Source organism: Buteo buteo, chromosome 10, assembly GCF_964188355.1.
Source record: "Buteo buteo chromosome 10, bButBut1.hap1.1, whole genome shotgun sequence".
In the NCBI taxonomy this organism is placed as follows: Eukaryota; Metazoa; Chordata; class Aves; order Accipitriformes; family Accipitridae; genus Buteo; species Buteo buteo.
This window is the reverse complement of record NC_134180.1, coordinates 2,228,304-2,252,338: the sequence shown is the minus strand read 5'-3', so window position 1 is coordinate 2,252,338 and position 24,035 is coordinate 2,228,304. Positions and strand designations below refer to the sequence as shown.

General features: G+C 60.0%; 2 protein-coding genes across 3 annotated transcripts; both read left to right on the top strand.

The window, feature by feature from the left end:
* The first annotated feature begins 528 nt into the window (after positions 1-528).
* On the top strand, positions 529-21,136 carry PIK3R2 (phosphoinositide-3-kinase regulatory subunit 2). Of its 2 annotated transcripts, none has more exons than XM_075037931.1 (16): positions 529-634; positions 7,541-8,267; positions 11,794-11,886; positions 12,415-12,477; positions 13,512-13,643; positions 13,846-14,047; positions 14,358-14,443; positions 14,743-14,848; positions 14,954-15,052; positions 15,191-15,371; positions 15,611-15,736; positions 16,020-16,162; positions 16,364-16,540; positions 16,828-16,899; positions 17,127-17,297; positions 17,577-21,136. In XM_075037931.1, the coding sequence occupies exons 2-16, from the start codon at positions 7,928-7,930 to the stop codon at positions 17,767-17,769; spliced, it is 2,184 nt and encodes a 727-aa protein (XP_074894032.1). In that variant the 5' UTR covers positions 529-634; positions 7,541-7,927; the 3' UTR covers positions 17,770-21,136. The 2 variants fall into 2 exon arrangements, with proteins under 2 accessions (XP_074894032.1, XP_074894033.1); XM_075037932.1 differs by lacking the exon at positions 529-634 and adding an exon at positions 1,245-3,069.
* Positions 21,137-21,660: 524 nt separating this feature from the next.
* Positions 21,661-23,975, top strand: IFI30 (IFI30 lysosomal thiol reductase). Its single transcript, XM_075037465.1, has 7 exons — positions 21,661-22,010; positions 22,801-22,980; positions 23,059-23,133; positions 23,221-23,316; positions 23,425-23,577; positions 23,671-23,739; positions 23,836-23,975. The coding sequence occupies exons 1-7, from the start codon at positions 21,876-21,878 to the stop codon at positions 23,899-23,901; spliced, it is 774 nt and encodes a 257-aa protein (XP_074893566.1). The 5' UTR covers positions 21,661-21,875; the 3' UTR covers positions 23,902-23,975.
* Positions 23,976-24,035: the final 60 nt, after the last annotated feature.

Sequence of the window (24,035 nt, the reverse complement as noted above, 5' to 3'; positions counted from 1 at the left end):
CCCGGAGCCCGGTGCCGTCCCGGTGCCGTACCCCACGCCCGGTGCCATGCCCCATGGCCAGTGCAGTCCCAGAGCCCGGTGCAGTCCCGGAGCCCGGTGCCGTCCCGGTGCCGTACCCCACGCCCGGTGCCATGCCCCATGGCCAGTGCAGTCCCAGAGCCCGGTGCAGTCCCGGAGCCCGGTGCCGTCCCGGTGCCGTACCCCACGCCCGGTGCCATGCCCCATGGCCAGTGCAGTCCCAGAGCCCGGTGCAGTCCCGGAGCCCGGTGCCGTCCCGGTACCGTCCCGTTGCCGGCCCGGTGCCCGGTGCCCGACCCGCGGTCCCGACCCGCCGCCAGGGGGCGCCGCCGCGCTCTCCCGCAGCGCCGCTCGGCGGTTGGCGCCGGAGACCCCTCGGCTCCTTCCGGAAGCCGCTCGGGCGAGGGGCGTGGCTCCGATCTCCGCCGGCTGCCTGGGGAAAGAGGCGGGGCTGCAGAGGCTTCGGGTAAGTTCGTCCCTCTCCGGCTTCTGTCGGGTCTTTCCGGGGCGGGTTCGGGCCGTTCCGGCGGCGTTCGGGCCCTTTCCCAGGCTGCCGCCGGGCTGGGAGGCAGGAGCGGGCTGGAGCCGAGCGGCGGCGGATGGGGCCGGCGGAGAGGTGGGACGGGGGAGAGGGAGGCCGGGACCGGGAGAGAGGGGAGCCGGGATCAGACCCAAGGCCTGGCGGGCTGGCTGGCGCCGGGACCCGCCGTCAGCGCGGCCCCTCAGCGTGAGGCCCCCCCCCGCCCCGGGTGGGAGCACCTCGCCGGGCCCCCCCGCCCCGGGCCGAGCCTCTGTCCCTTCTCCGGGGGCAGCACCGGGGTTGTCCCCGTCCCTTTCCCGGTGGTGTCAGCGCACGGTGCTCCCTCTGCCAGGGCACTGTCACCCCCCCCCCCCTCCCGGGCCGTGCCACCCCCGGGCTGGCCCTGTGTCGTGTGTCTCCCGTCGTCCCCCCCCGGCCTGAGGTGCCAGGGCAGGTCCCCTGTGCCACAGCTGTGTCCCCTCCACCGTGGTGCCAGGGCTGTCCCTGTCCCCTCCCTGTTCAAGGGCTGTGCCCCCCCATCAACCCACCCCCTAGGCTATCTCCTCTGTGCCATTCCCCCTGCAGTGGTGCCAGGGCAGGGACACCCCCCCCCGCCTTGGCAGGGTGCAGCCCCCGTTGCCAGGGGTCCTGAGCCCCCTCTTTCCATGACAGAGCCAGAGAAAAGCAGCCTGTCAGGGCTGCGTGACTCCAGCCTGGGGGCTGAGGGCTTGGACCCACTGCCGTGCCCCCTCCCCTGCCCGGCTGCGGTTTGGTCCCACCAGGGTTTTACCCCAGCAGACCCCAGGTTGGGGCCGGATGACCCAGGGATGCGCCTGTCCGGCTGGATGTGTTGGAGTCCAGCCTGAGGGTGGCTGTGGCTTTGCTGGCTCTAGACACGGTTGCCCCCAAACCCTGGCTCTGGGACAGTTGGCCAGGCCACCTCTTTCCAGTGAGGTTTGTGCTCCGCGTCCCTCCCAATCCTTGGGATGTTTCTTAGCCCCTTGAAGGGGAAGCTTCTCATGGTCACGTACCTCCGAAAGTGAGGGTCTGTGTTCAATGGGAAATAAAACCTGGCGGGGGGAACCTGTCTACAATGAGCTCTGCAAGAGCTGCGAAGAGCTGGAGCGGCACCGGCATTGCGCCTTTCGGCACCCGTGCCCAGCGCGGCAGAAGAATGGCTGCCTCTCCTCCCCATTAATGCATGGCTTTTATTTCCCGAGTAGCTCTTAGAGTCACTGGGGAACTGGCCCTGTGACTTTCTCTGTGAGAGCAGAGAATGGAGACAGCTGAGTAAATATAGCCTAAATCACTGCTTTCCTGGCCATTCCCCCGCCCTTCCCTAACATGCAAAGGGCTGGTGTGTCCCCAAGGCTGGGTTGGCCTCTGCTCCAGTCATCGACTCTTCCATGATGTGGGAAAGTCCAAGCCATGGTTTGGTTTCTTTGGTGACTCTCTTCTCTGACGTGGGCAGATCGTGCTTCAATCTGCCTGTGTGGTTTGCGGCGAGGCTTCTGTCCTAAAGGTGATTGCTGCCCCAAACCCTCGGGTTTTCACTCGTAGAACAAGGTTTTAAGCACGCAGGAAAATCCTTTCTGCCCGCAGTTGGGTCTTGCTGGACAAAAGCTCTGGGTTGGAAGAGAAACCGCAGCTCAGCTGGAATGCAGCGAGGAGCAGAGCGGTTTGCGGAGCCAGTTTGGAGCCGTGTCAGAGCGCCGGCGCTTTGCTCCGAGTGCTGGGTTGTGTTTACAATGAAAAAGAGTATTTATAATATTGAGGGCTCTTTTGATTCCTCTGGGAATATCTGGAGCTGCAGCTTGGAGCTAAAGTAATCAAGTAATGGAAGATAAAAAGCAAATGGGAAGGGACAGTGGACTTCTCAAGTTGGAAGGTCTTGCTTCTCTCAACCAATACCCAAATAATGCTGGTTGCTAACGTGGTTGCTTCTCACCTTGTAGGTTACTTCATGTGATTGCTGCATTGTGCAGAGCTGCTAAGAAATCATCATATAAATTCCAAATACCCCGGGGAATGTGATTTTAAGCAGATAAGTTAGCAAGAGCAGTTGGATTATTTTTTTTTTATATAGACTCAGTTTTTTTAGAACTGTAATTTTTGAGGGAAGTAGCCGAAATACAGCTCCTGGGTTTATTTCTGAAAAAAGTCCCTAAACCCAGCCCCATGAATGCTCCTAAAATGGAAGTAGTGCGTTCTTGCTGCTTGGGGGCTGGTATAAAGGGAGCCTGGAGTGAAGCAATAGCGCTGGTATAGGGTGCTTGGTCCTTCTCTGCTTGGTGTGGGTGTGTAAAAGTCTCCGGCCAAGTAAAAGGCTCTTGTGGGGGGGAGGAGAAGGTCCCTGAGGTGGGTGAGACAGGACAGGCTTCAACTGAAGCAAGAATGTCCGATGTCAGGAGAAGCCTCCAGACAGTAAGAGAAGCCTTGGAGTAGGTCTGCAGATTGCCTGAGGTGCTCTCAGACTGTCCAGCCTTTGAGGAGGAGGTTGTTGAGACCTCCAGACGCCTCTCAAAAACGAGGTAGGTATCACTTATGCCAAGGCAGGGATTTATGAGGCTCCTCAGGTCTCTGCTAACCATAACATTTACGTTTTCAGTGAAATGTTTCAGATATTCCTTCATGTCCTTGGGCTTCAGTGAATAAAGCAAAATACTTAATGAAACTCAAGTCTGAGCAGCAAATGCTCTGTATCCGGGCAAAGGGCAGCTGGTGGCCATGGGCAGGATGATGCTGCTCCTCAGGCTCTGTTGCCAGCTGCGTGGGAAGCATTTCTTGGTGAGAAAAGAGGTGAAAATGGCCTTGGCTGCCCCGTGCCTCTGCTGCAATGTGGTCGCTCTCAGGACAGCAGGCCTGGCTTGGGCACGACTCACGGCGTAACTCGCCTCCTCTGCCTCTTTTCCCTCTTTGGAGGGAAATACCAGCTGGCTTGGCAGCGTCGTAGCCGTTGCCAGTCTGGGAGCATGAGCCCCCGGCATGGCTCTCCCCGCTCCTCTGGCCGCTTCCCTGGGGGCAGCTGGTGGACCATGTCCAGCTCCTCTTCCCACCCACACCAGTTCCCTGCGGGCTCGCCCGGCTCATTCCTCCGCAGCTCATCGTGGCATTGCCACCTCCACCGTGGCCTCGCTTGTAGCTCAAGCCTTGCAAGTCATCGTTCAGGCTTTTTGGCAGGGTTGGGGAGGGAGCCAGCCTGGGAAGCTGCCTGGGATCGCGGAGGATTGCTGTGCTGTTTGTCCCGAATTATAAACCAGGGGTTGCCAAGCTCTTGCCCTCTCTCCCCCAGTGCTGCTTGGTGTTTTGGCTGCCTGTGGACGCAGCGTGACCCGTGGCGTGCTCGGCACCGCCAGCTTCTGCTACTCCGATGGGGCCGGCAGAGGTGCCCTGGCTGTGTAGGTCAGAAAGACTTGATGAAGCAGCAGTTGTCACGATAGGCCACGATGTGGCAGGCAGTTCCGTGTCCGTTTTTATTTCCATCCCTAGTTGCATTGTCCTATTTTCTCCCTTTAATAAAGGAAAGATTTGTTCTCATTGTTCATAACCCATTAACATGTAGCGTTTTGCAGTTCAAAACTTGATTTGGTGGTTTTTTGCTCGCTGAGGATCTGATGTAACTTGGAAACGTTTGAGCTGTGTAGATTGTTGTAGGCATATTCTTCTTTTAAATATTTTTATGTGTTCTTTTGCCTCACTGGAGGGAAAGTAACGCTCAGTCTTGCTTCGAGTCAAGCTGCACTTTGAACTGCATTTGGAACTGGGTTAAAAAGCACAGGAACCACATTTAAAATGTTAAGATGCTTTTATTTATGTGCTGGGCACACACAAAAAGACTCGTAATGTGTTTTTTGTTTCAAACCGATGTATTAAACAAAGAAAGTATTGACAGCAGTTAATGAATCGAGGGATTGTTTCTGGGCACTGAGATAGATTTACCAAAGGTATTTAGATGTCTGATGCATGGGATTTTCAGAGCAGCCTAAGCAAAGTGCTCGCCAGCACAGACACACGAGGTTCCTCTCAGAGAGCGGAGCGAACCTGGAGCCAGGCCCAGCCGAAATCTTTTGGCAAGCTGCTCCCTCTCTCCTGCGCTCGGAGGTGTGCTTCCAGCCGACAGGCTCGTGCGTGTCCCAGGCTCTCGGCGCTGCCTTCCCCAACTCGCCTTCCCTCCGAAGAGCTGTTTAAGGGCTTTGAGAAATGTGCATTGCCTCTCTCCAAAGACACTCCGATTCGGTCAGCTGCTCTCTGTGGGGTGCAGAGCTTTTCTGACTGGCAGCTGCCATCCTGCACACGCAGCTTAGCCTGGGAAGCTGCTCACTGGGTCCGTGGCAGGACAGAGGACAAGTCTTTCCCGTGGAGAGGATGGTGCTGGCATTAGCCATGCGCATTTGGGTTTCCCAGGTGGCTCCTCACCCGTGTTCATGGGCTTTTGATACCCACATGGGCTGAGTGTGGGGAAGGCAGGTGAGGCTGCTTCCAGGACCAGGCTGGCTCTAAGTAATCTGTATTTTTTCATGTGTCCAGTGACCTACTGGTACGCAGAGAGCAAGGTGGCACAGAGCTGCGCCTCTGCGTTCCCGCCGCGGGGAAGGAGGCTGGAAGGAGTCGACGGAGCAGGAGCTGCGGGACCTGCTCTTTGGAGACACTCAGTGCTCCAGAGCAACACTCTCCTCTTCCCACCCCTCCACGCAGATCTGCTTTTAAAAGCTACTGAACAAGTTTGCCAGGGCTGAGTGTTTTGTCCTTCCAGCCTCTTCAGCTGCACCAGCATGTCTGAGGCGCCTGGAGTCGGGGCTGGGATCTGCGGTGGAAGCTGGGGAGGTGCCTTTGGGGGAGCATCGACCCCGCTGGGTTTGGGCTCCGCTGCCTCTGGGTGCGTTATGGGGTCTGTCCGCTCCGGGAGAAGTGGGAGCTGCCGGCGCCTTTCCCAGCAGACAGCGGCCGCTCGGGCCCCTGGCAGTCAGACATTGCCCCCGGTGCTGCCGTCTCGGCTCCGTCAGACCCTGACAGGCAGCGTTCAGAGGGGCGAGCGGCAGGCAGCGAGCCTGGTCATAAATCTCTCTTTATGCTCTGGATTATGAAGTAATATTTTCCTGGCCGGGGCCAGTTGGATTGGGGAAATGTGGGCTCCGCTGCGAGTTCCCTGCGGCTGCCATCCCAGCGTGGTGGGAGCTTGCACGGCAGCTGTGCTGGGTCGTACTGCTTCTCCCACAAACACCCCCTGTCCCCAGGGTCTCTCCATGAGTCCTGCAGCCTGGTTTTACTCCTGGAGCTCTAGAGAAGCTCTCCAGTGACCCGGATCAGGCTCAATCCTGGCTGCAAGTGTCTTACCTCCCCCGAGGGCAATGCCTGCTCATTCATGGCAAAGGCAGCCCAGCTGGGACGCTTGCCCGAGCGCGGGCAACCAGCGCGGGCTCTGGCTGCTGCACAGGTTTCATGTGCCATGGCCTTTTTGTGCCTTTCTTCTTTGTCAAGGGAAGGAGCCCTCAGCGTGGTGCTGGGCTGGAGAGCCTGCCTGCAGAGAGGTGAAGCTGGCTTCCCTCAGGGGACTCGCACCGATCTCAGACTTTCTGGTAGCGTGCAGGGGCGGTAGCATGTGCAGGAGGAAAGCTGGAGGGGGGGGGGGGGGCCTTGGAGCTGATGTGAACTGTAATGTGTTTCTGGCCCAAAAGGGTTATTTTGAAATACTGCAGATCACCAACGCTAGTGCCTCTCGCAGAGTCCAGCCAGCGGTCGGTCGGAGCAGCCTTGGCTTCGTGCCGTGCTTGGTTGTGCATTGACCCCGCCGGGAAGGGTGCCCTGGCTCCCTTTGCCTCCTCGCCTCCCTCTGCAGAGGCTCCGGCAGCCCTGAGAAGCGCCTTCCTGCTCACTAATAGCTTTCAGATGAGACTCAAGTGTTTGAGCTGGGTTTGGTGGTTTCTGGGCCAAAACAGCTCAAGCAGTGTTTCAGCAGGCCTAGGGTGTCCCTGGGAAGGCTGGTTTCTGGCTGCCCCGGTGCCTTGTAGGTCCGGTCCTTGGTTGCATGCCGTGGCTGCGGGAACTGGAACGCTGGGATTTGCCTGGGGGAAGTGGAAAACTCGCCTGTGTGGCCGGGAGGGGATGGAAAAGAGGACGTGCCCAGCTGGTGGGAATGCCCCAGCTCATACATCCCTTCCAGAACATGTTAGAACCTAGGTTTATTCTTTTTGGTGGATTTCTGGGCAGGGCAGGCAGCATATTCTTCAGTTTCTCTCTGAATAGCTGAAAGGCAGTTAGCAGTTCTAAGTAGACTTGAAGGCTTCTAAAGGTTGGGTTTTTTTAACTCCTCTCACCTCCCTCTCTGTGGAAAGAACCCATGCCTGCACTTGATGCTGCTGCTGCTTTTGAAAAGTTCAAAAATTTACTTTGCTCAGAGCAAAGCTTTGAAGTGCTGCTCTGTGGGAATGGCAAAGCATCTCAAAAGCCTTTTGCTGAAAGCTTGGTTAACCTACCTTTGTGGGCAGCTACCTTCAGAAAATGACTTTGTGGGGGATTGCATGGGGAGATGTAAAGGTGAACTGTGAAATTTAATCGATTTAACAAGGAAAGGTTAAATCTGTTTGTTTTGCGCCTATTGAAGGCCTCCAGCTGGTGGTTGCAGGGTCACCCTTTTCTGTTTGCAAAAGTTCTGCATAAAGGCTGTTTTGTCCTGCTTGTTGTCTTGTTTGCATAAGTGCTGCGAGGAGGGTAAGCTGAAGAAGCAGGAGCGAACCTCTTTAAGATGCAGAGCTGGTGCCTGACTGTAGCAGAGAGGAGGTGGCATTCCTGCCCACAGCCGCTGGCTCCTCTCTTGCTTTTGGGAGTGTAAATTGGTATTAGCGTGTTCTGGTTGGATCCAGGGCTCAGCATCAGCTGGTTGGTAGGAGAGAAACGAGTCCTGCCTCTCTCAGCTACTCAGATGAACCCCTACTTTGAATGTTGGCGTCTCAGGAGGGTGTGGGGTGCCTGGCTGTGCAGTGACAGGTCTTCTTCTCTTTGCAGGCACTGGGAAGGGAGACGTAGCATGCCACGCTGTTCTGGGCTGGAAGCCTGCTGTACTTTTGCCCCCTGGACTCCAAGAAACCTGCTTCTTTTTTGGTGAAGTGGACCCTGATCTCCTGTTTCTTTGTTGCATGCCCGCTCACAAGTGCTGGATTATGTTTGTCTCCTTCTCCCTTTGCTCCATAATTTGGTTGAATCGTGGTTTCAAGCTAAGGAAAAGGGGCTGCACCTAAGCGCACCAGGGCACCCGTACCAGGCACCTGGGGTGCTGGTTCATGCAGAGACATTCAGAGTGCTGATGGGGGAGAGCTGCCTCTGAGATCCCTTCAATCCTGCCCAAAACGCACTGCCTTACTCTTCAGAGCCCTTCTCCCCACGGCAGAAAGAATGGGCAGCACCGATGGGTTCCAGTACCGTGCGCTCTACCCCTACCGCAAGGAGCGTGAGGAGGACATTGATCTGCTGCCTGGGGACATCCTGGTGGTGAGCAAGGGGGCCCTGCAATCCTTGGGCTTCAAAGACGGGGATGAGCAGACCCCCAATCAGATCGGGTGGATCCTGGGCGTCAACGAGCGAACCAAGCAGAAGGGCGACTTTCCCGGCACGTACGTGGAGTACGTGGGGCCTGTGAAGATCTCCGTCCCTTCTCATCGGCCCCGAGTGCAGAGACCCCTGCCCGCCACGCCGGGGGCCAGCGGCTGCCGGCTGCAGGATGCTTTGGAGCAAGGTAAGCCCTGCTGCGTGCCGTGTTGCTGTGGGAGACCTCTGCTCCCAGCATGCGATGGATGAGGGAGTGTGAGTGGCTTTGCAGGACAGCGGTGAAGCCCTCGGCTCGGTAGCACTGGATTGTCCCCACCAGCAGCAGTGCAGTCGAGTTGCCTGGGGCTTGTGGGCTCAGTCCTGGCTGAGAGAAAAGCACATTGTTCCCCCAGTTTATCAATCTGCTTAGCAGATTTTTGGGGCGAGCCTTGTCCCACTCTTACCTCTCCGAGATCCTTCTCCTTCTCTGGCCCATGACCAGCCATGATCCCCATGGTACTTGGTTCCTTTCCCTGCTCCATGGAGGATTTTGCCCTGCTCCCTCCCTTTAGGAAAAAGTCCTGACCTCTCCCAACCACCTCCCTGCCTCAGCCTCTGGAGCGCTCAGGGCATTGCTCCCTGCCAAGAGCCGCTCAGCCCCGCTGAGACACACAATTACTTGTCTCTGGGCAAGAGGAGAAAAGTCAGGGTCTAAAAGAGTACTTCCGAGAACTGGAGCTAATTGCTTGTCTGCCTGGCACCCGTCCCTCCCTGCGAATCGCAGAGCTCTCGCTGGGGCTGGGCAGCCGCCCTCGGGCAGGGCATGGGCTGCTCCGCACCTGCGGCTGCCTCCCAGCCGGCACTGGGCTTGGCACGGACCTGGTCCGGGAGCTGGGAGAGCCTCAGTGCTGCCCGTAGCAGCTGCCTTATCTTTGCTTATTTTTTTTGCTCCCAGGCATATGAACCCCGTGGCAGGGACTCAGCAGCCCCCGGGTGCTTTGAGACAGCAAACAGGGGTGATAACCACACTTTGCCTTCCCATGCCTTGCAGAAGACCTTGTGCTTGCGCGCATGGGAGGAGTAGAGTCAGAAGCAGGAGGTGGTGGGCATCAAAGCACACTCCCAGCTGGCAGTCCTGCGTCCTCCTCATCCCTCTCTGCCTGGGAGCCACGGCTGTCCCATCAGATGCTTCTAGCTGTGTGAAACCTCTCTGGGGTCTTAAGGAATGGAAGGGAGCCCCTGTCTTAGAAACCAGGGTGGTGGGGCTGGGGCAGGTCCCCACGGCTGCCTCCCAAGCTCTCACTCCTGGAGCCGGAGAGGCGGCCCCAGGAAACGTCTCCGCAGGGTGGGAACGTGACCGGGCCATGCGTTTGGGTTGGCAGCGAGAGCTGCTGACCTGAGTCATCCCACTCGCAACCTGCCTTTCCAAGAAAGCAGCTCCTCTTGGGAGCCTGGGACATGCTCTGCGGTGGATGCGGCGACCTTGTCTGCATCCAGCCTTGTGCTCCCTCGGGGGCTGTATTTATGCCTTCGTGGGCTCTCTCCTCTTCTTCTCAAGCGCGGCTTGGTGGAGGTGTGTCTGGGTGGTCAAAGCCGCTGCCCTGCACAGGGGTGGGGATCGCTGGGATGAGGAAGAAGATACGTGCTAAAGCTCCTGACACACAGAAAAGATGCGGTTGGGAAAGAAACCAAAAGCCAGCCTGTCTGCATCCTGTCCGGGGCTGGAGCAGAGTGAGGGTCAGGTACCAGGGCACATGAGGGGGTGCCAGCCCTGTCCCTGGTGGGTGCATCCCCACGGCCAGGCTCCACCTTGGGCACAGCTGGGGCCTGCAGGGTGGCAATTCAAACGCCCAAAACTATTTTACACGCAGCCTGCTGGGATGCTGGTGCGGAGACACGTTTTTGCAACCGAGAAACTGTATTTAAGCCAAGCCCATGTTATTTCTTCGTGGTCTGCACTTTGGGAGGTGCAGAGATGTCTCCTGGCTGCCCCACAAAGCTTATACTGGTGGAGTTTCTGCCCTGTTTCCCGGGTTCTGCCCTGGCTGGCAGGGATCCCTTAGCCCCCCGGTGTCACACGTGGAGCAGGACCAGTGCCACAGCTGTCACGCAGCCCAAGAGCAGGGCTGGCCCCGCAGAGCATTGAGACTCAGCGCTTTCTGCCGGTGAATTTACGAGCTGCCGGTGTTTGCCTTCCGCAGAGAACACGAGCGGAAAATGCGGCTCGGAAATATTTCCGCAGCTGCCCCGGCCGTGCTGTGAGCGGCCTTGTTCACGGCGGCCCAGCCTGGAGGGCCCGGCAGGCTTGGGAGCCGCTGCTGGCTCCGGCACAGGCTGCCTGATAAAAAAAGGCAAGCTGCTGCCTGCTGAAGCAGCACATTCCCGGCTGGGCCACGTGGGCAGCACCAGTATTTACTCTCCCTTCAGCCCTTCCCAAGGGTCAGGCTCGGAGCTGCCAGCCTGGCAGCTTTCCTGCAGCTTCCCTACCCTGACCAGCACCATCCTGAACCCTTTCCTATGCCCAGGGGCTCTCTCTGGTGGGGGGATCACACACACACCCCCCCCCAGCAGCACAGACCCTTGCAGAATCGCTGGGCGCCTGCCCCATTTACTCCCCTTTCCGTGGCTGCACCGACACGAGCTGTTTTGCCTCCCCGCGAGGCCGTGGGTGCAGGAGGCTCAGCCGGGTGCGGAGTTTCAGCTTGCTGCACCTCGTGGCGAGACCACACTGGGCGAGTTCGGGTCAGATCCGTGACAACAGAGCTGCGTTTCGCAACGGGCAACAGATTTTTGGCTCTGCCTCCCCGCAGAGCGGAACGTGCTGGGTATCCTCACCGACCGTGGGCTCCCCAGGGTCTGCCCGGTGCTGTGGAGCGGCCCCAAGGAGCCTCCTGCACCGGCTGGTGCTCAGTTGGAAGCGAAACGGAGCCTGGCACCGCTCATCCTTCGGCAAACCTCCCGCTGGCAGCTCTCCGGCCGGGCCTGCGTGCTCCTGCCCCGGCATGCGTCACCCCTCCAGCACAGGGGAAGGGGGGTGCCCGGAGCTGGGACCTCAAGATCTTCTGCAAGTGGCAGCGAAATGTCACCCGATGCAGGGCCGTAGATCCCCCAGAAAGGGGGGAATCCCGGTCCTGTGCCGCAGGCTGTCTGCACCCTGTAACAGCTTGCACGGAGGCTGTGGGCTCACGGGGAGGGGGAGGCAGAGGGCTGGTTTCCATGTTAAACGAGCAATCAAGGGCAGGAATTTGCTGACATGGCGTTCTGTCTGAATCGCTGGATTAATCACAGCTCACCACCGCGGGCGAGCTCCCTAGCTGTGCTCCTCCGTCAGCCCTGCGCAGCCCCTGTGCTGGGCAGGGACTGAAACCGGCCTGAGCTCCAGGAGCCCTGGTAACCCCTGTGCTCCCTGCCCGGGGTGCCACGGTCCCCAGGGAGACAGACTCTGCTTCCTTGCCTCTGCACGGAGCAGTAGGGATGCACACACCGTCGGGGGCTCGGAGCAAGGCCGGACTCAACAAGTGCCGTGCTGTTTTCTGGGCCAGCTCACAGGTTCCCTGCAGCCTCTGTGCGGTGTTTTTGTGGGCTGCGGCTTCGCGGCAGGGGCCACGGCTTTCCTCGCCCTCGGACGCTGCCTTTGGGAGCAGCGTTGGTTGTGCCCTGGCCTCGTTCCACTGCAGAGCATCTGGTAGGAGCTGAGCTGGGGCTGACCCCTTCTCTCCCTCCTTCTCCCCCAGGGTCTCCTCTCCCGGACTTGCAGGAGCAGTTCAGCCCTCCTGAGATTGCACCGCCGCTGCTGGTGAAGCTGGTGGAAGCTATTGAGAAGAAAGGTAAGGGGGGATGCTGAGCACTGAGGGGCTGATACTTCCCAAACCCCCCCCCAGTGAGGGCAGAGGGGGAGGCACCTGTCTTCAAAAGCTATTGATGTCAGATTGAGCTCTTTGGGACAGGCAGGACACAGCAGCCTGCAGAAGGGGACGCCCTCCCGCTCCTGCCTGGCTTGAGCTGCTGTTCCCCAGAGCCAAGCTTGACCCCCTGTGCCATCCTGCACAGAGACCTGGGATGAGGGGGTTGGGTCTGCACGCAGGACGCCTACGTGCCCCGGATGAGTGCTGGAGTTTGGGAAGCACCTCCAGCCCGGATCTGTGCCATGGGGGAGAAATGGGGCCACTGAACCGGGTGTCCTGGGGACCAAGGGGGCTGCGGCAGCATCTGCAGGAGATTGGCTTGGACACCATCCAGGCCCGGTTAGCCATGCCGCAGCCGTTGCCCGGCCAGCGCACGGGTGCCGGGCTGGCACCGAAACGGTGTGTGCGCTGGGAGCTGCGCAACTCACAGCAGTGTCCCCGCTTCCGCAGGGTTAGACAGCGAGATGTTGTACAGGACATCTGGCTCCGAACTGAGGCAAGCGCTGAGAACCGGTAAGAACCAGCTCCGCGTGGTGAGGAGGCGAATCGGCTCAGATGGAGGAGATTAGTGGATGTGACAGCGCCAGCAGTAATGCAATCCAGGCCAAGCTCGCCTGTCCCCGGCAGTTCCTGACTCCCGTCACGCTGCCTGTGGGGCTGGGCCGTCCCCGTCCTGACACGTCCCTGTCTCACGAGGAAGGGATGGGAAAGGGGGGGGGATTCCTGCCGCTCTCCGTGGGCTGGAGCAAAGGGACGCGGCACCAGCTCGGAGACTCGCAGGCCAACAAGTGAACCCCTGTGCTTGTCTCCCGCTGTCTCTTCGGCGTGCCCCACTCTCAGGGTGCTCTGCTGATGGGCTGGCGGAGGCTTCTCTGGCTCTGTCATGCCACTAATAAGCAAGGGAGGATCTTGCAGCTCAGCTTAGTGGCTGGAGCCTTAGCTCCGCTGTGCCAGCAGCTGATGTCTCTGTTGGGGAGCCTTTGGAGCTGTCTGCCTCTCGGCTGGGCTTGGGCCTCATCCAGCACCACGCTGGCTTGTCCCCTTCCAGAGATGTTCTTGCAAACCCCGACTGCGCGGTGCTGTCGGCTCTGGCCACGCCACTTTTGGGACAGGCTTTACATGCTGTCCTGACAGCCTGCGCCTTCCATTCGTGGGACATCACAGTTCGAGGGAGACGTTTTCCCCGTTGGGTTCAGTGTGTGACTGGTCAGTCTGCACTTGTCTCTACCAGCAGCAGGGAACAAAACTCTCACCCGAGTCATGCGTGCCCTGAATTCCTGTGGCAGGGCTCAGGGCAAAGGGTGTGGGCACCTGAAATGACCTCTACCCCCTCCCCGGGGGGGACCTGCGTGTGATCCCAGAGCCAGCTTATTTCTGGGATGCAGGGGGCACTTCCAGGCATTCTTTTCATGTGGGCTGCTTGTGTCCCGTGATAGCTGGCTGGGTGGTGTGTGATGGTCTCTGGGATGGGTGCTGGCAGCACCGGAGCTGCTGGCTGGGTGTCTGGTGCTGTGCCTGCCACCCATGGGAAATCTGTGCCCTGGCAGATTGGACCCTGGGTGACCTGGAGCCCTTTGATGTGCACTCCCTGGGCGAGGCGCTGCGAGGCTACCTGCAGGACCTGCCTTCCCCCGTGGTGCCGGTGTCTGTGCACGGAGACATCCTTCGCGTCCTGCAGGGTAAGGGCCTCCCCTGGCCACGCTTGGGAATGGGTGGCTGGGCAGGACGGACGCGTTTGGGTTATTAAAATAAGTCCTGTCCCTATGGGGTCTGGCTCACGGCCCCTGCTGCTGACAGCGCTCCCATGCTGTGACGCGGCCGTAGTGTAGAGAGCAGCGCTGGCTGTCCCAGCCCTTCCATCATGTCTTGTTCTCTCCCCAGAGATCCCACAGCCGGAGAATTGCCGGAAGCAGCTGCTGCTGGCCCTGGAGTCGCCTGCGGTCCCGCTCCAGAACACGCTCACCCTGCAGTTCCTGCTCCGGCATCTGGGGAAGGTATCGCAGCAGGCCGAGAGCAACAGCCTCCACCCTCGGGCCCTGGGTGAGATCTTCGGCCCCCTTCTCCTCCGGCTGCCTGGTGCCAGGTACGTGAGGCTTTTGGGTTCCAGCCGTGTACTGAGCGTTGGCTGCTGTGCCTGCCAGGACAAGGAGTCCAGCCTGTAACAGCAGGTCTGCCCGCAGCCCCTGCCTTGTTGCACGTGGGATTAAACTGCTGGCAGCACACAGAGGTGGGACTCAAAGCCAGGGCAGAGCCCTTGCTTCTGTGTCAGCCTGGGATCTGGCAGCTGGGATGAACCAGCTGACCCCAGCTGCCCCTTTGCCTGGGGGGCACGGGAGCAGTGCCAGCTTCTCCCCCACAACCGCTGTTCTTACTTGACTCCTCTCTCCCTGCAGCCCAGAGCTGAGCCCTGACTTCTCTGTGCTACTTTTGGAGATACTTCTGCAGACGAAGGAGTTGGAGCCGGAACAGTTGCCTCCAGGTACTGAGATGCCCCTTCCCCGGGGTCCAAGGCTCTGGTGTTTGTGCCCCATGGGTATGGAGTCTCTGCCCCCGTGAGTGGGTTGCCAAGGACATTTCTGTAGCTCAGCTGTGCCTGGAGGCAGGCTCGCGGCATTTATCTGCTGCTGCAGATGTACCTGGAGCAGCTCCTGGCAGCGTGGCAGCCAACGGGGCTTCCCAGGATGGTCACTGCAGGGAGGGGGACTCGGCGCTCCAAGGGATTGCCTGTGGGGAGCTGGGACTTGGGCTCACCATGCTTCAACCCTCCTTCTCTTACAGCCTTGCCTCCAAAACCACCTAAGCCAAAGCCCAGTGCAGCCAGCTTGGCCAACGGGAACAGCGTGCCCTTGCAGGACGCCGAGTGGTACTGGGGTGACATTTCTCGGTAAGGGGGTGGCTGGCAGATCACATCCTGGGTGCCCTGTCCATGGAGTTATCTAGGGGAGCTCTGGTTGCACCTCACAGGCCATGACAATCATGTTCCTTGTAGGGAGGAGGTGAACGAGAAGCTACGGGACACGCCGGATGGTACCTTCTTGGTACGCGATGCCTCCAGCAAGATCCAGGGAGAGTACACACTCACACTCAGGTAGGGCGCTGGGGCCCCCCGAGAGCTTCTGCTGTCGGCACGTGTACTTGTGCTTGCAGCTGCCTGGACACCCAGACATCAGGCGGGTGTAGGGTGCTGGGATGGTGATAAGTGCCCTCTCTCTCCTCCCTGCTACAGGAAGGGAGGCAATAACAAGCTTATCAAGATCTTTCACCGGGAAGGGAAGTACGGCTTCTCAGAGCCGCTGACTTTCGGCTCGGTGGTGGAGCTCATCACCCATTACCGGCACGAATCGCTTGCCCAGTACAATGCCAAGCTGGACACCAGGCTGCTCTACCCCATCTCCAAGTACCAGCAGGTGAGGCCTGGGCTGCAGGGATGCGGCTAGCCAGCACAGCCTGAACCAGGGGCATGTTCTCATCCATCCCTGATCCTTTGGTAGATGACAACATCCCACCCCTTCTCCTGTGCTGGGACATTGCTTTGTGGGGTGACAGACATCCTGCAGGGCTGGTGGGGTTTTGTGGGACCAGCTGCCTTGAAGAGAGGCTGCTGTAGGGCAGGAGCAGGTCCTGACCGAGGCTGTGCATATGGCAGGACCAAGTGGTGAAAGAGGACAGCGTGGAAGCCGTTGGGGAGCAGCTGAAGGTCTATCACCAGCAGTACCAGGACAAGAGCTGGGAGTACGACCTGCTGTATGAGGAGTACACGCGCACCTCCCAGGTACGCAGGCACTTGCCTTCTCCTTGGGAGCGCAGGCCCCGTGGGCTGCCCTGATATCCCGATTGCCGCACCGCTGTGCACAGAGGAGAGCAGAGATCAGGCACCCGCTGCCCTGTTTGTCTGCTCCTGGACTTGAGGGGACTTCCAAAGAATGGGCTTTGAAGAGGGAGATTTGGACTGCAGCAAGGACAGTGCTGCTTTGGGGAGGGGGAAAGAGGGCATGCGAATGGGCAGAAACCTGCCCAAATGCTCCCCTTTCCTCAGCTCTCCCCTCCCTTTTCAGGAGCTGCAGATGAAGAGAACGGCAATTGAGGCCTTCAATGAGACGATCAAGATCTTTGAGGAGCAGTGTCAGACGCAGGAGAAATGCAGCAAGGAGTACATCGAGCGCTTCCGCCGGGAGGGCAATGAGAAGGAGGTGCAACGGTGAGAACATGGAGCGGTGGTGACCTGCCCTGCCTGGGGAAAGGCTCTGGGGGCTGGAAGGATCATCCTGGCCCAGCGCAGAGCCGAGGCATGCGCAATCCTTGTCTCTCCAGAAGCGTGCTGTGGGCTGGAGCTGGCAGGCTGCCTCCTCTGCCTCCCCCACCCTGGCTCACAGCCTGAACCCCCCCCTCTTTCTCCCAGGATCCTCATGAACTCGGAGAAGCTGAAGTCTCGCATCACAGAGATCCACGACAGCAAGATGAAGCTGGAGCAGGACCTGAAGAAACAAGCCTCGGAGAACCGGGAGATCGACAAGCGCATGAACAGCCTCAAGCCAGACCTCATGCAGCTGCGCAAACTGCGAGACCAGTATTTGGTGTACGTAGAGCCTGCCTCCCCAGAGGGCTGGGAGCGGGGCCCTGCTGCCCCTCCGGCATAGACCAGGAGCGATCCAGCTAGCTCCCTTGAGGGCTTTGGGGCTTGTCGAACCGGCTTGTGGGCTGCTGGGTGCAGGATGGAGCCCTGCAGCGTGCAGCCTTGGGGCACGGCCGTCCCTCAAAGGGGACGGCTGCTGCCCTCTGGTGATGGCTGCGCAAGCAGTGTCTGGTCCGGACGCCGCAGGCCGGGCACGCTGCCTGTGCTGAGTTCTGCTTCTCCTTCTCCAGGTGGCTGACGCAGAAAGGTGCCCGGCAGAAGAAAATCAACGAGTGGCTGGGCATCAAGAACGAGACGGAGGAGTGAGTGTCCCTGTTTGGGTGTTGTGGGATGTGGGGGGCTGCAGGAGCACAGGCTGCACAGCCGGTTCTGCCTGCTTCGGGGTTGCGGGCAAGTCCCATCTCCCTGCCTGGGAGCTGAGGACATCTTCCCTGCCAGAAGGGGTGACAGCAGCTAGCAGTGTGAGGGGAGATATGGGGGCCACATGCCCAAACTGAAGGGGTCTGACCCTGCCTGTGCTCGATTGCAGCCAGTACTCCATGATGGACGATGAGGAGGAGCTGCCCCACCATGAGGAACGAACGTGGTACGTGGGGAAGATCAACCGCTTGCAGGCAGAAGAGATGCTGTGCGGCAAGCGGGACGGCACTTTCCTGATCCGCGAGAGCAGCCAGAAGGGATGCTACGCCTGCTCCGTGGTGTGAGTACCCCCGCACAGACGTGGTGGGATGGGGCTGGCAGGGGCTGCGCTCCCACATCGCTCTGCCCTTCTCTCGCCAGATGCTGGAGGCTGGCGGAGGCGTCAGCTGGCAGGCTGGGCTTCCCCGAGGTCTCCCATCTGCCTCGGCTCCTCCTGCCAGGGCCAGATGTATCTTTGGGCTGCTTCGGTGATGCCCACTTGTGCTCTGCTGTCCCTGTGCCTATCCCAGTGGGTCTCCCTAGCGTGCCGCTGACCTGTGCTGCCTTGTCTCCCTGGCAGGGTGGACGGTGACACCAAGCACTGCGTGATCTACAAAACGGCGACCGGCTACGGGTTCGCTGAACCCTACAACCTCTATGCCTCCCTCAAGGACCTGGTCTTGCACTACAAGCACACGTCCCTGGTGCAGCACAATGACTCCCTGAATGTCACGCTGGCTCACCCGGTCCTTTCCCAGCCACCAGCCAGATGAGCAGCCCATGCACAACACAGCAGCTGCCTTCAGCTTCTCCCCAGAGCGCTGCTTTCTGGCTCTGGACTCTTGCACCCTGTATAGTTGAGTCTCTGTGCTCCTGCCCCTCCAGAGCCTCTGAGATGTCTGTGACCATTCCTGATGTCCCTCTTGGTCAGTAGCTGAAACCCGTGTTGGCTGATGGGGCAAAAAGGCTGAGATGTTGATTCCCAGTGGGCTCCAGCCTCTAGGAGGTGGGATCCAGTTGTGTTTGAATTGCTGGGGGCAAGCACAGCCCCCTCCCCTTCCCCGATAAACAGGTCAGATCCCCTTCTTGCTGGCAGGTCGCCCCACAACACAACACTGTAGAGCTAGGTTCCCAATTCCTCGGTGCGCTACGGCATCAGTCACCGTCCCGGCCGAGCAGCCGCAAGCGCTGCTCTGAGCAAGGGGCTCCCTGCCTGGATGCCGGAGGAGGCAGAGGAGGAGGCTCTGCTGAATGGCTGAGCGTGTGCATCCTCCACTCTTGCTTCCCTCGCTGATCTTGCAGGCTGAGGTGGTGTCTGGTACGAGGGGTGCTGCTCTTCCCGTGCAGAGACTCATTTAAAAGGAGAAACCCCATCCTCCGTGGGGCTTCTCGGCCGAGGTCTCCGCTCTGTGCTGTCCCCCACCTCACCGTCTTGTTCCCTAGTGTCGTAACCACCTCTTGAGTGTTGCTGTCTGGGGAGGGAGGATCCGGTTAGCGATGAATCTTTCGCCTTAGTTGTGCCAACTAAGCTGTGAAATCCGTGTTGGTACCCGTGTTTTTCCCGGCAGAATCTATGGGATGCACAGCTCGTTGTTTCTGGCTGTCTTCAGTGAATCTCTGCAAACGTAACCCGTTGAAGCTAACTGTAGCTCTGTAAATATGGTTCTTTTTGTAATCGGCTGCTTACCTAGTACTGGTGTTTGCTGAACTCCCATTATGATATGCAAGCGCGTGGGCAGCAGCTGGCCAGGCTGTTGCAGACTCGGGTCCTGCCAGCTGAAGCAGGAGGGGGCCAAAGTCCGACGCACACTACGAGCCCTACACAAAATGAAGGACCTCTCTGCTGCAGGAGGACGGTATCTCCGCTGGGCCACGGGCCTTAGCGCATAGCAATGTATATGCATGATGTCGAACTATGTATGCAAAGCACTTATAATCATGAGTACTGTATGGGGACTTGGGGTGAAAGAGCTGGGGGTTGCTGTAGTGCTGCCCATCGTAGCTGGCTGGCACGGGCAGGGATTTGTTGTGAATGAGTTCAGAGGGCTCGAGGGCAACGGAGGTGGCCCTGGAAGAGCTTTAAAAGCTGGACCTGGGCTGAGAGTTGAGGCCGTGGTGGCATTTGCTTTATTGGGTTATCCCGTCTGCCTGGCTTGAAGAAAGCGTTAATTGTTCTCTTGATTTGCCAGAGAGGCTCTTTCCCTTTTGGAGGCTGCGTCCTCAGGACGGGCTGATGGATGCTGTAGGCTTTGCCGCTTCTGTTTTGTGTTGCGACTCGGGCTCTGCCGAATCTGCAGGGTGCTGTGTGCTCATGCTCTTCCCGCTCTCCCTGTCCTCGACATGCCATCTGCATCGGGGACCGCGCTGTCCCTCCTCCCCCTGGTCAGCTCTGCTGCTCGCCTTGCTCTGGGCTGGTCCCCAGATCCTTTTGGATCTGGGATTGCTGGAGCAAACATCCCATTCCTGTTGCTTGTGGCAGCTCTCCTATGCTTGACTGTACAGACCCCATTCCCTACTCTGCATGCCCTCTCCGGACCCTGGGCTGTGTTTTTTGGTTCTGGTTTGTCGCCGTTTGGTGCTCTGAGGATGCGGGGCAGCGGTGCTGTCCCTGACCCATCGCAGCCCGGGCACACGCTCGGGTGCCAAAGTGCCATGGAAGGGGCAGGCGATAGTTTGGGGGAGCTGTGGGGCACACAGACCGGGAAAGGCTGCATTTGGCTTTGGGGATCACTTGGGAAAAGCTGTCAGGGATATTTAAGGGAGAAGTTTGGGCTCAGACATGTGAGAGAGAAGAGCACGTGGGAATGGGGCAGGGAGGTCTGGTGCTCATAGCTCTCTCCACAGAGGCCTCCTGGGGTCTGTGGGGTGGCCGGGGGGACCGCGCCAACACCCCAAAGCTTTCTGCCAGGCTCCCACACTGGTGGCACATTTTCAGCCTGGGGGTACTCTCTGCTGGTCCTGCGCTCGTCCCTGCGCTTCCAGCACATCCCTGCACCACAGGGCAGGCTGCAGACAGACGGGATCCTCCAGCCGCTTGCCCCATGGGGTCTGCGTTCCCCCCCTCCACCCCAGCAACGTGAGCTTGGGGCCGGTCCTGCTGGGAAGGTTTGCTCCTGGCTCATGCCAGGGCCTGCCGAGCATCTGGGAGAGTCTCAGCTTCAAGCCATCACCTGTCAACATTTTGCTTGGTGCTCACCCTGGCTCTGCTGGCTGGGGAAATTCCAGCTTCTCTTGACAGCTTTTTTTTTTTTTTTTAATCCTTTTGGCTGAATTTGTGCTGTTCTCCCCATGCTGTCCCTTCCTGCCGCCCAGCCGGAGCCTCTTTCTCCCCAGGAGCGTGGGCAGCTCAGCGTAAGCAAGGGGGGTCACCATCACCCCTTCCAGCACTGCCATTCCTGCCCGCCGGCACCCATCCCCGTGGCCCATCCCCAACAGGGCTCTGCTCGCAAGTCCAGTGTACAACGAGGAGGAAAATGCCCTTCCCCAAGGCTGCCTTTCCCTGACGGTGCTTGACTTGGCTCCCTAAAATGCAGCTTTTTCTTTGTCTCCCCCTGGAGTGGAAGCCCGAGCCCTGAGCTCCCTGCCTGCAGCGCAGCTCCCCTAGAATAAGCTAGTTGTGATTTGTCCTTTGATGCTTTCGCTCGTGCTCTTCACGCTGCCGGATGAACCCGGTAAGCGCTGTGTTTTGAGGCCCTGGGCTGTGCTTTGCTGCTTGTTGACCCCCCCCGTGTCCCTCAACCGGGTCACGCACCTGCATCCCGTGGGTGCAACGTGGCCGTACCTGCTCCCCGGGGCACAGCTCGGGTCTTGTCCCTCCGTGTCCCGGCTTGGGATGCTCTACGCTCCCCTGTGTAAACCCCCCCCCCGGAGGGCTCTCGTGCTCTCTTTGTGCTCGGAGAGGATATGGTGGCTGCGTGAGCGCTCCTGAGATTTTTAGTTCCATTTAGGTATATGCAATAATAAATAACTTGCCACTTCAGCTGTTCGTTACCAGCAGTAGTTCTCTATGCTCTTTCTGTTGATGTTTACTAATGTAAACCCAGTATTTGTTACTGTAAGAGGATTTTTGTACGGTACTTCAAAAAAAACCACAAAAAAAAAAAAAAACCAAAAAAAGAAAGAAATAAACAATTAATGAAATGACTGTGGGGGTTTCTGTGGGAGGGGTGTTACGCTGGGGGAGTGGAGGGGGTTGGGGCTGTTCCCTAGCTCTTGGGTTGGGTGCAGGATGTGGCCTGTGGCCCAGCTGGTGCTGGGCTGTGCCAGGACTCTGCTCCCCGGGGTCTTGCAGGACTGGGGCACACAGAAGCCAGCCCCGGGCTTGCTGACCAGGCAAGCGAGGAGGCGACAGCCGAGCCCGAAGGGCTGAGAAACAGCCGGAAACAACAGCTATAAACAGCGGGGGAAGTACGAGGTTCCTCCACGCTCAATCCCCGAAATAAACCCAAGGGGTGTTTTGGGCAGTTGCCAACCCGGGGGTGCTTCAGCACCCACTCCCAGCTCCGGGGGGTCTCCGTGGGGGCTCGGCAGCCAGTGGCAGGGGTCTGGCAAGGAGCCACCCCCTTGCCTGTTTGGGAGACACCGAGAGCGGGCTGCTCAGAGTTGGGTTTCTGTCCCCGACCTGTCGCAACCTGCGGGGAAGCGTCAGCCGCTGGTGGGGCTGGGAAGAGGGACTGTGACCCCAAAGCCTCAATTCAGGGCTGTGGCCCCCGGCGGGACAGGGTGGCCAGAGCTGGCTGGCCCCGCGTGAGTCAGCAGCGTCGGCGTCACATGAGGAGGCCGGTTGAGCCGGGCAGGAAGGGCGCGCGGAGGCGGGCGCAGCCGGGCTTTAAAAGTCTTCGCGGGGACCGATTCGCCTCCACGCCACCCCACCGTCCCCATGGCCCCTGCGGTGCCGCTGGCTCTCCTAGCACTGGTGGCCTTGCTGGCCCCAGGGCTTGGGGTGGCCTTCCCCGGCTGTGACTACCCGGTCCACCTCTGGTGCAGCTCATGGGAGATCGCCGTCGCTTGCCAGGTCAGAGCCGCCGGTGCCAGGGCTGCCCCAGCCACCCACCCGCGCTGGCAGCCCATGCCAGGGCAGGGCCACCCGGCACGCGGGGACACGTCCCACCGAAACGGCACGGACGGGGCTGGGTGCCTGCCCGGCAAGCGGGGATGGGGTGCGCGGGGACGGTGTCAGGGCAGCGGCTGGCTGCCGTACTTGGTGCAAGTGCTGGCTCTGAGCATCCCCGCGGCACAGGCTGGCACACCGTGGGGATGCTCAGAGCCTCCGTGCTGCGCTGGCACTGCGGCATTCCCCAGCATCCCCAGGGAAGCACCGTGCTGCAGCCGGACCCCAATCCCAAGCCCTCCCTAGGCGTCACTGGCACTTCTGCTTTTTCAGCATAAAATAGCTTTTCAGCTTATTCCGCCCTGAACATCCCTGGATGGTGACACCGCTGTGATGGTGGGTTCAGCAGCACCCTGTGAGCCCCCCGGGGCTGCAGCCCCCACCCAGTGGTGGGTGCTGGGCTGTACACCCACCCAGGCACATCTTGGCCCTGCCGGATATGTTTTCCCCCAAAATATTTTGGGGAAGTTCCTGTGGAAAGCCCCAGCACTGCGTGCCAGCAGCACACAGCATCCTGTGGCTGCAGGAGGCCCCTGGCCACTCTCACTTCCCTCTGGGCCCTGCACATCCTCGTCCCCCTCCTGCCCCACATCCCAAGAGCTTTGCCCCATCCCCTGAAAATATGGGGGCGGGGGGGGCTGCATCCACACACACACTCTCCCTGCCATGTACCCCGAAACCTTCCCGCATGCAGGCAGAGAGCCGCTGTGCCAACCTCTCGCGCCCGGCGGCCGCCCCTGTGGAGCTGAGCCTGTTCTATGAGAGCCTGTGCCCAGCATGCCGCTGGTTCCTGATCCAGGAGCTCTTCACCACTTGGCTGCTGCTGCCCGAGGAGGTCCTGAGCATCACTCTGGTGCCCTACGGCAACGCTGAGGTAGGAGCCGGCCCGACCCAGTGCCGTGGGCGCTCGCCGGGGCACCACCGGCCCCGCTCAGACCGGTTGGTCCTGCAGGAGAGAAACGTCAGCGGGAAGTGGCACTTCCAGTGCCAGCACGGCCCGGAGGAATGTTTGGGCAACATGATCGAGGTGACAGCGACGGTCCCCGTCCCCACAGTACCAGCACAGGGCTGGGGGGTGTCCGGCAGCCCCTCACCGCCTGCCCTGTCCCCGTAGACCTGCCTGATGCACGAGGCCAAGAACTTCAGCACCTACTTCCCCGTCATCTTCTGCCTGGAGTCGGGCAGCTCTGTCACCAAGAACCTGGAAGCCGTACGTCCCCTTCTCTGTCCCCTGTGCCCCGCTACAGGGACGTCCCCGTCCCCCTGATCTCACCATGTGTCCGTGTCCGTGTCTGTGTCCGTGTCTGTGTCCCGGCAGTGCCTGCAGGTTTACGCCCCGCAGCTGGACGGCGGCCGCATCGCCGCCTGCATTCAGGGGGACGTGGGGGCCGCCCTGATGCACCGCAACGCCCAGCTGACCGAGGCACTCGACCCCCCGCACCAATATGTGCCCTGGATTGTCATCAACGGGGTACTGCGGCCTGGGGGGGGCCTTGGGGGGGGGGAGCAGGGTACAGCAGGGACCCCCCCGACCCAGCTCCATCTCCTCTCCCCCCTCCCACAGAAGCACACGGATGAGCTGCAGGCGCAGGCCGAGGCCTCGCTGCTGGGGCTGATCTGCCGCCTCTACCAGGTAGGAATGGGGGTCCGGGGAGGTGGGGGGGGGGGTGGGGGGGGGTGGGGACACATCCCCATCCCCACCGGGGCTCTACCGGCCGCTTTTTGGCAGGGGGAGAAGCCCGAAGCCTGTGGGGGCTCGGGGGCCCCGAAGGCCCCGGCCGGCTGCAGGCGCTGAGGGACGACGTGGGAGCACTGAGCGAGCGGTGAATAAAAAGAAAAAAGATGGTTTTAGTGGAAAAACAAAAAGGCTCCGGAGTGGTGTGTTGGCGGGGGGGGGGGGGGGGAAGAGCGGGAGCTGGGCCCCGGGCC

Coding starts and splice junctions, on each gene's coding strand:
- IFI30 (XM_075037465.1), top strand. CDS start 21,876: ATGGCCCCTGCGGTGCCGCTGGCTCTCCTAGCACTGGTGGCCTTGCTG. Junction 22,011..22,800: donor AGATCGCCGTCGCTTGCCAG/GTCAGAGCCGCC, acceptor TCCCGCATGCAG/GCAGAGAGCCGCTGTGCCAA. Junction 23,317..23,424: donor TCACCAAGAACCTGGAAGCC/GTACGTCCCCTT, acceptor GTGTCCCGGCAG/TGCCTGCAGGTTTACGCCCC.
- PIK3R2 (XM_075037931.1), top strand. CDS start 7,928: ATGGGCAGCACCGATGGGTTCCAGTACCGTGCGCTCTACCCCTACCGC. Junction 13,644..13,845: donor CATCCTTCGCGTCCTGCAGG/GTAAGGGCCTCC, acceptor TTCTCTCCCCAG/AGATCCCACAGCCGGAGAAT. Junction 15,053..15,190: donor GAGTACACACTCACACTCAG/GTAGGGCGCTGG, acceptor TCCCTGCTACAG/GAAGGGAGGCAATAACAAGC.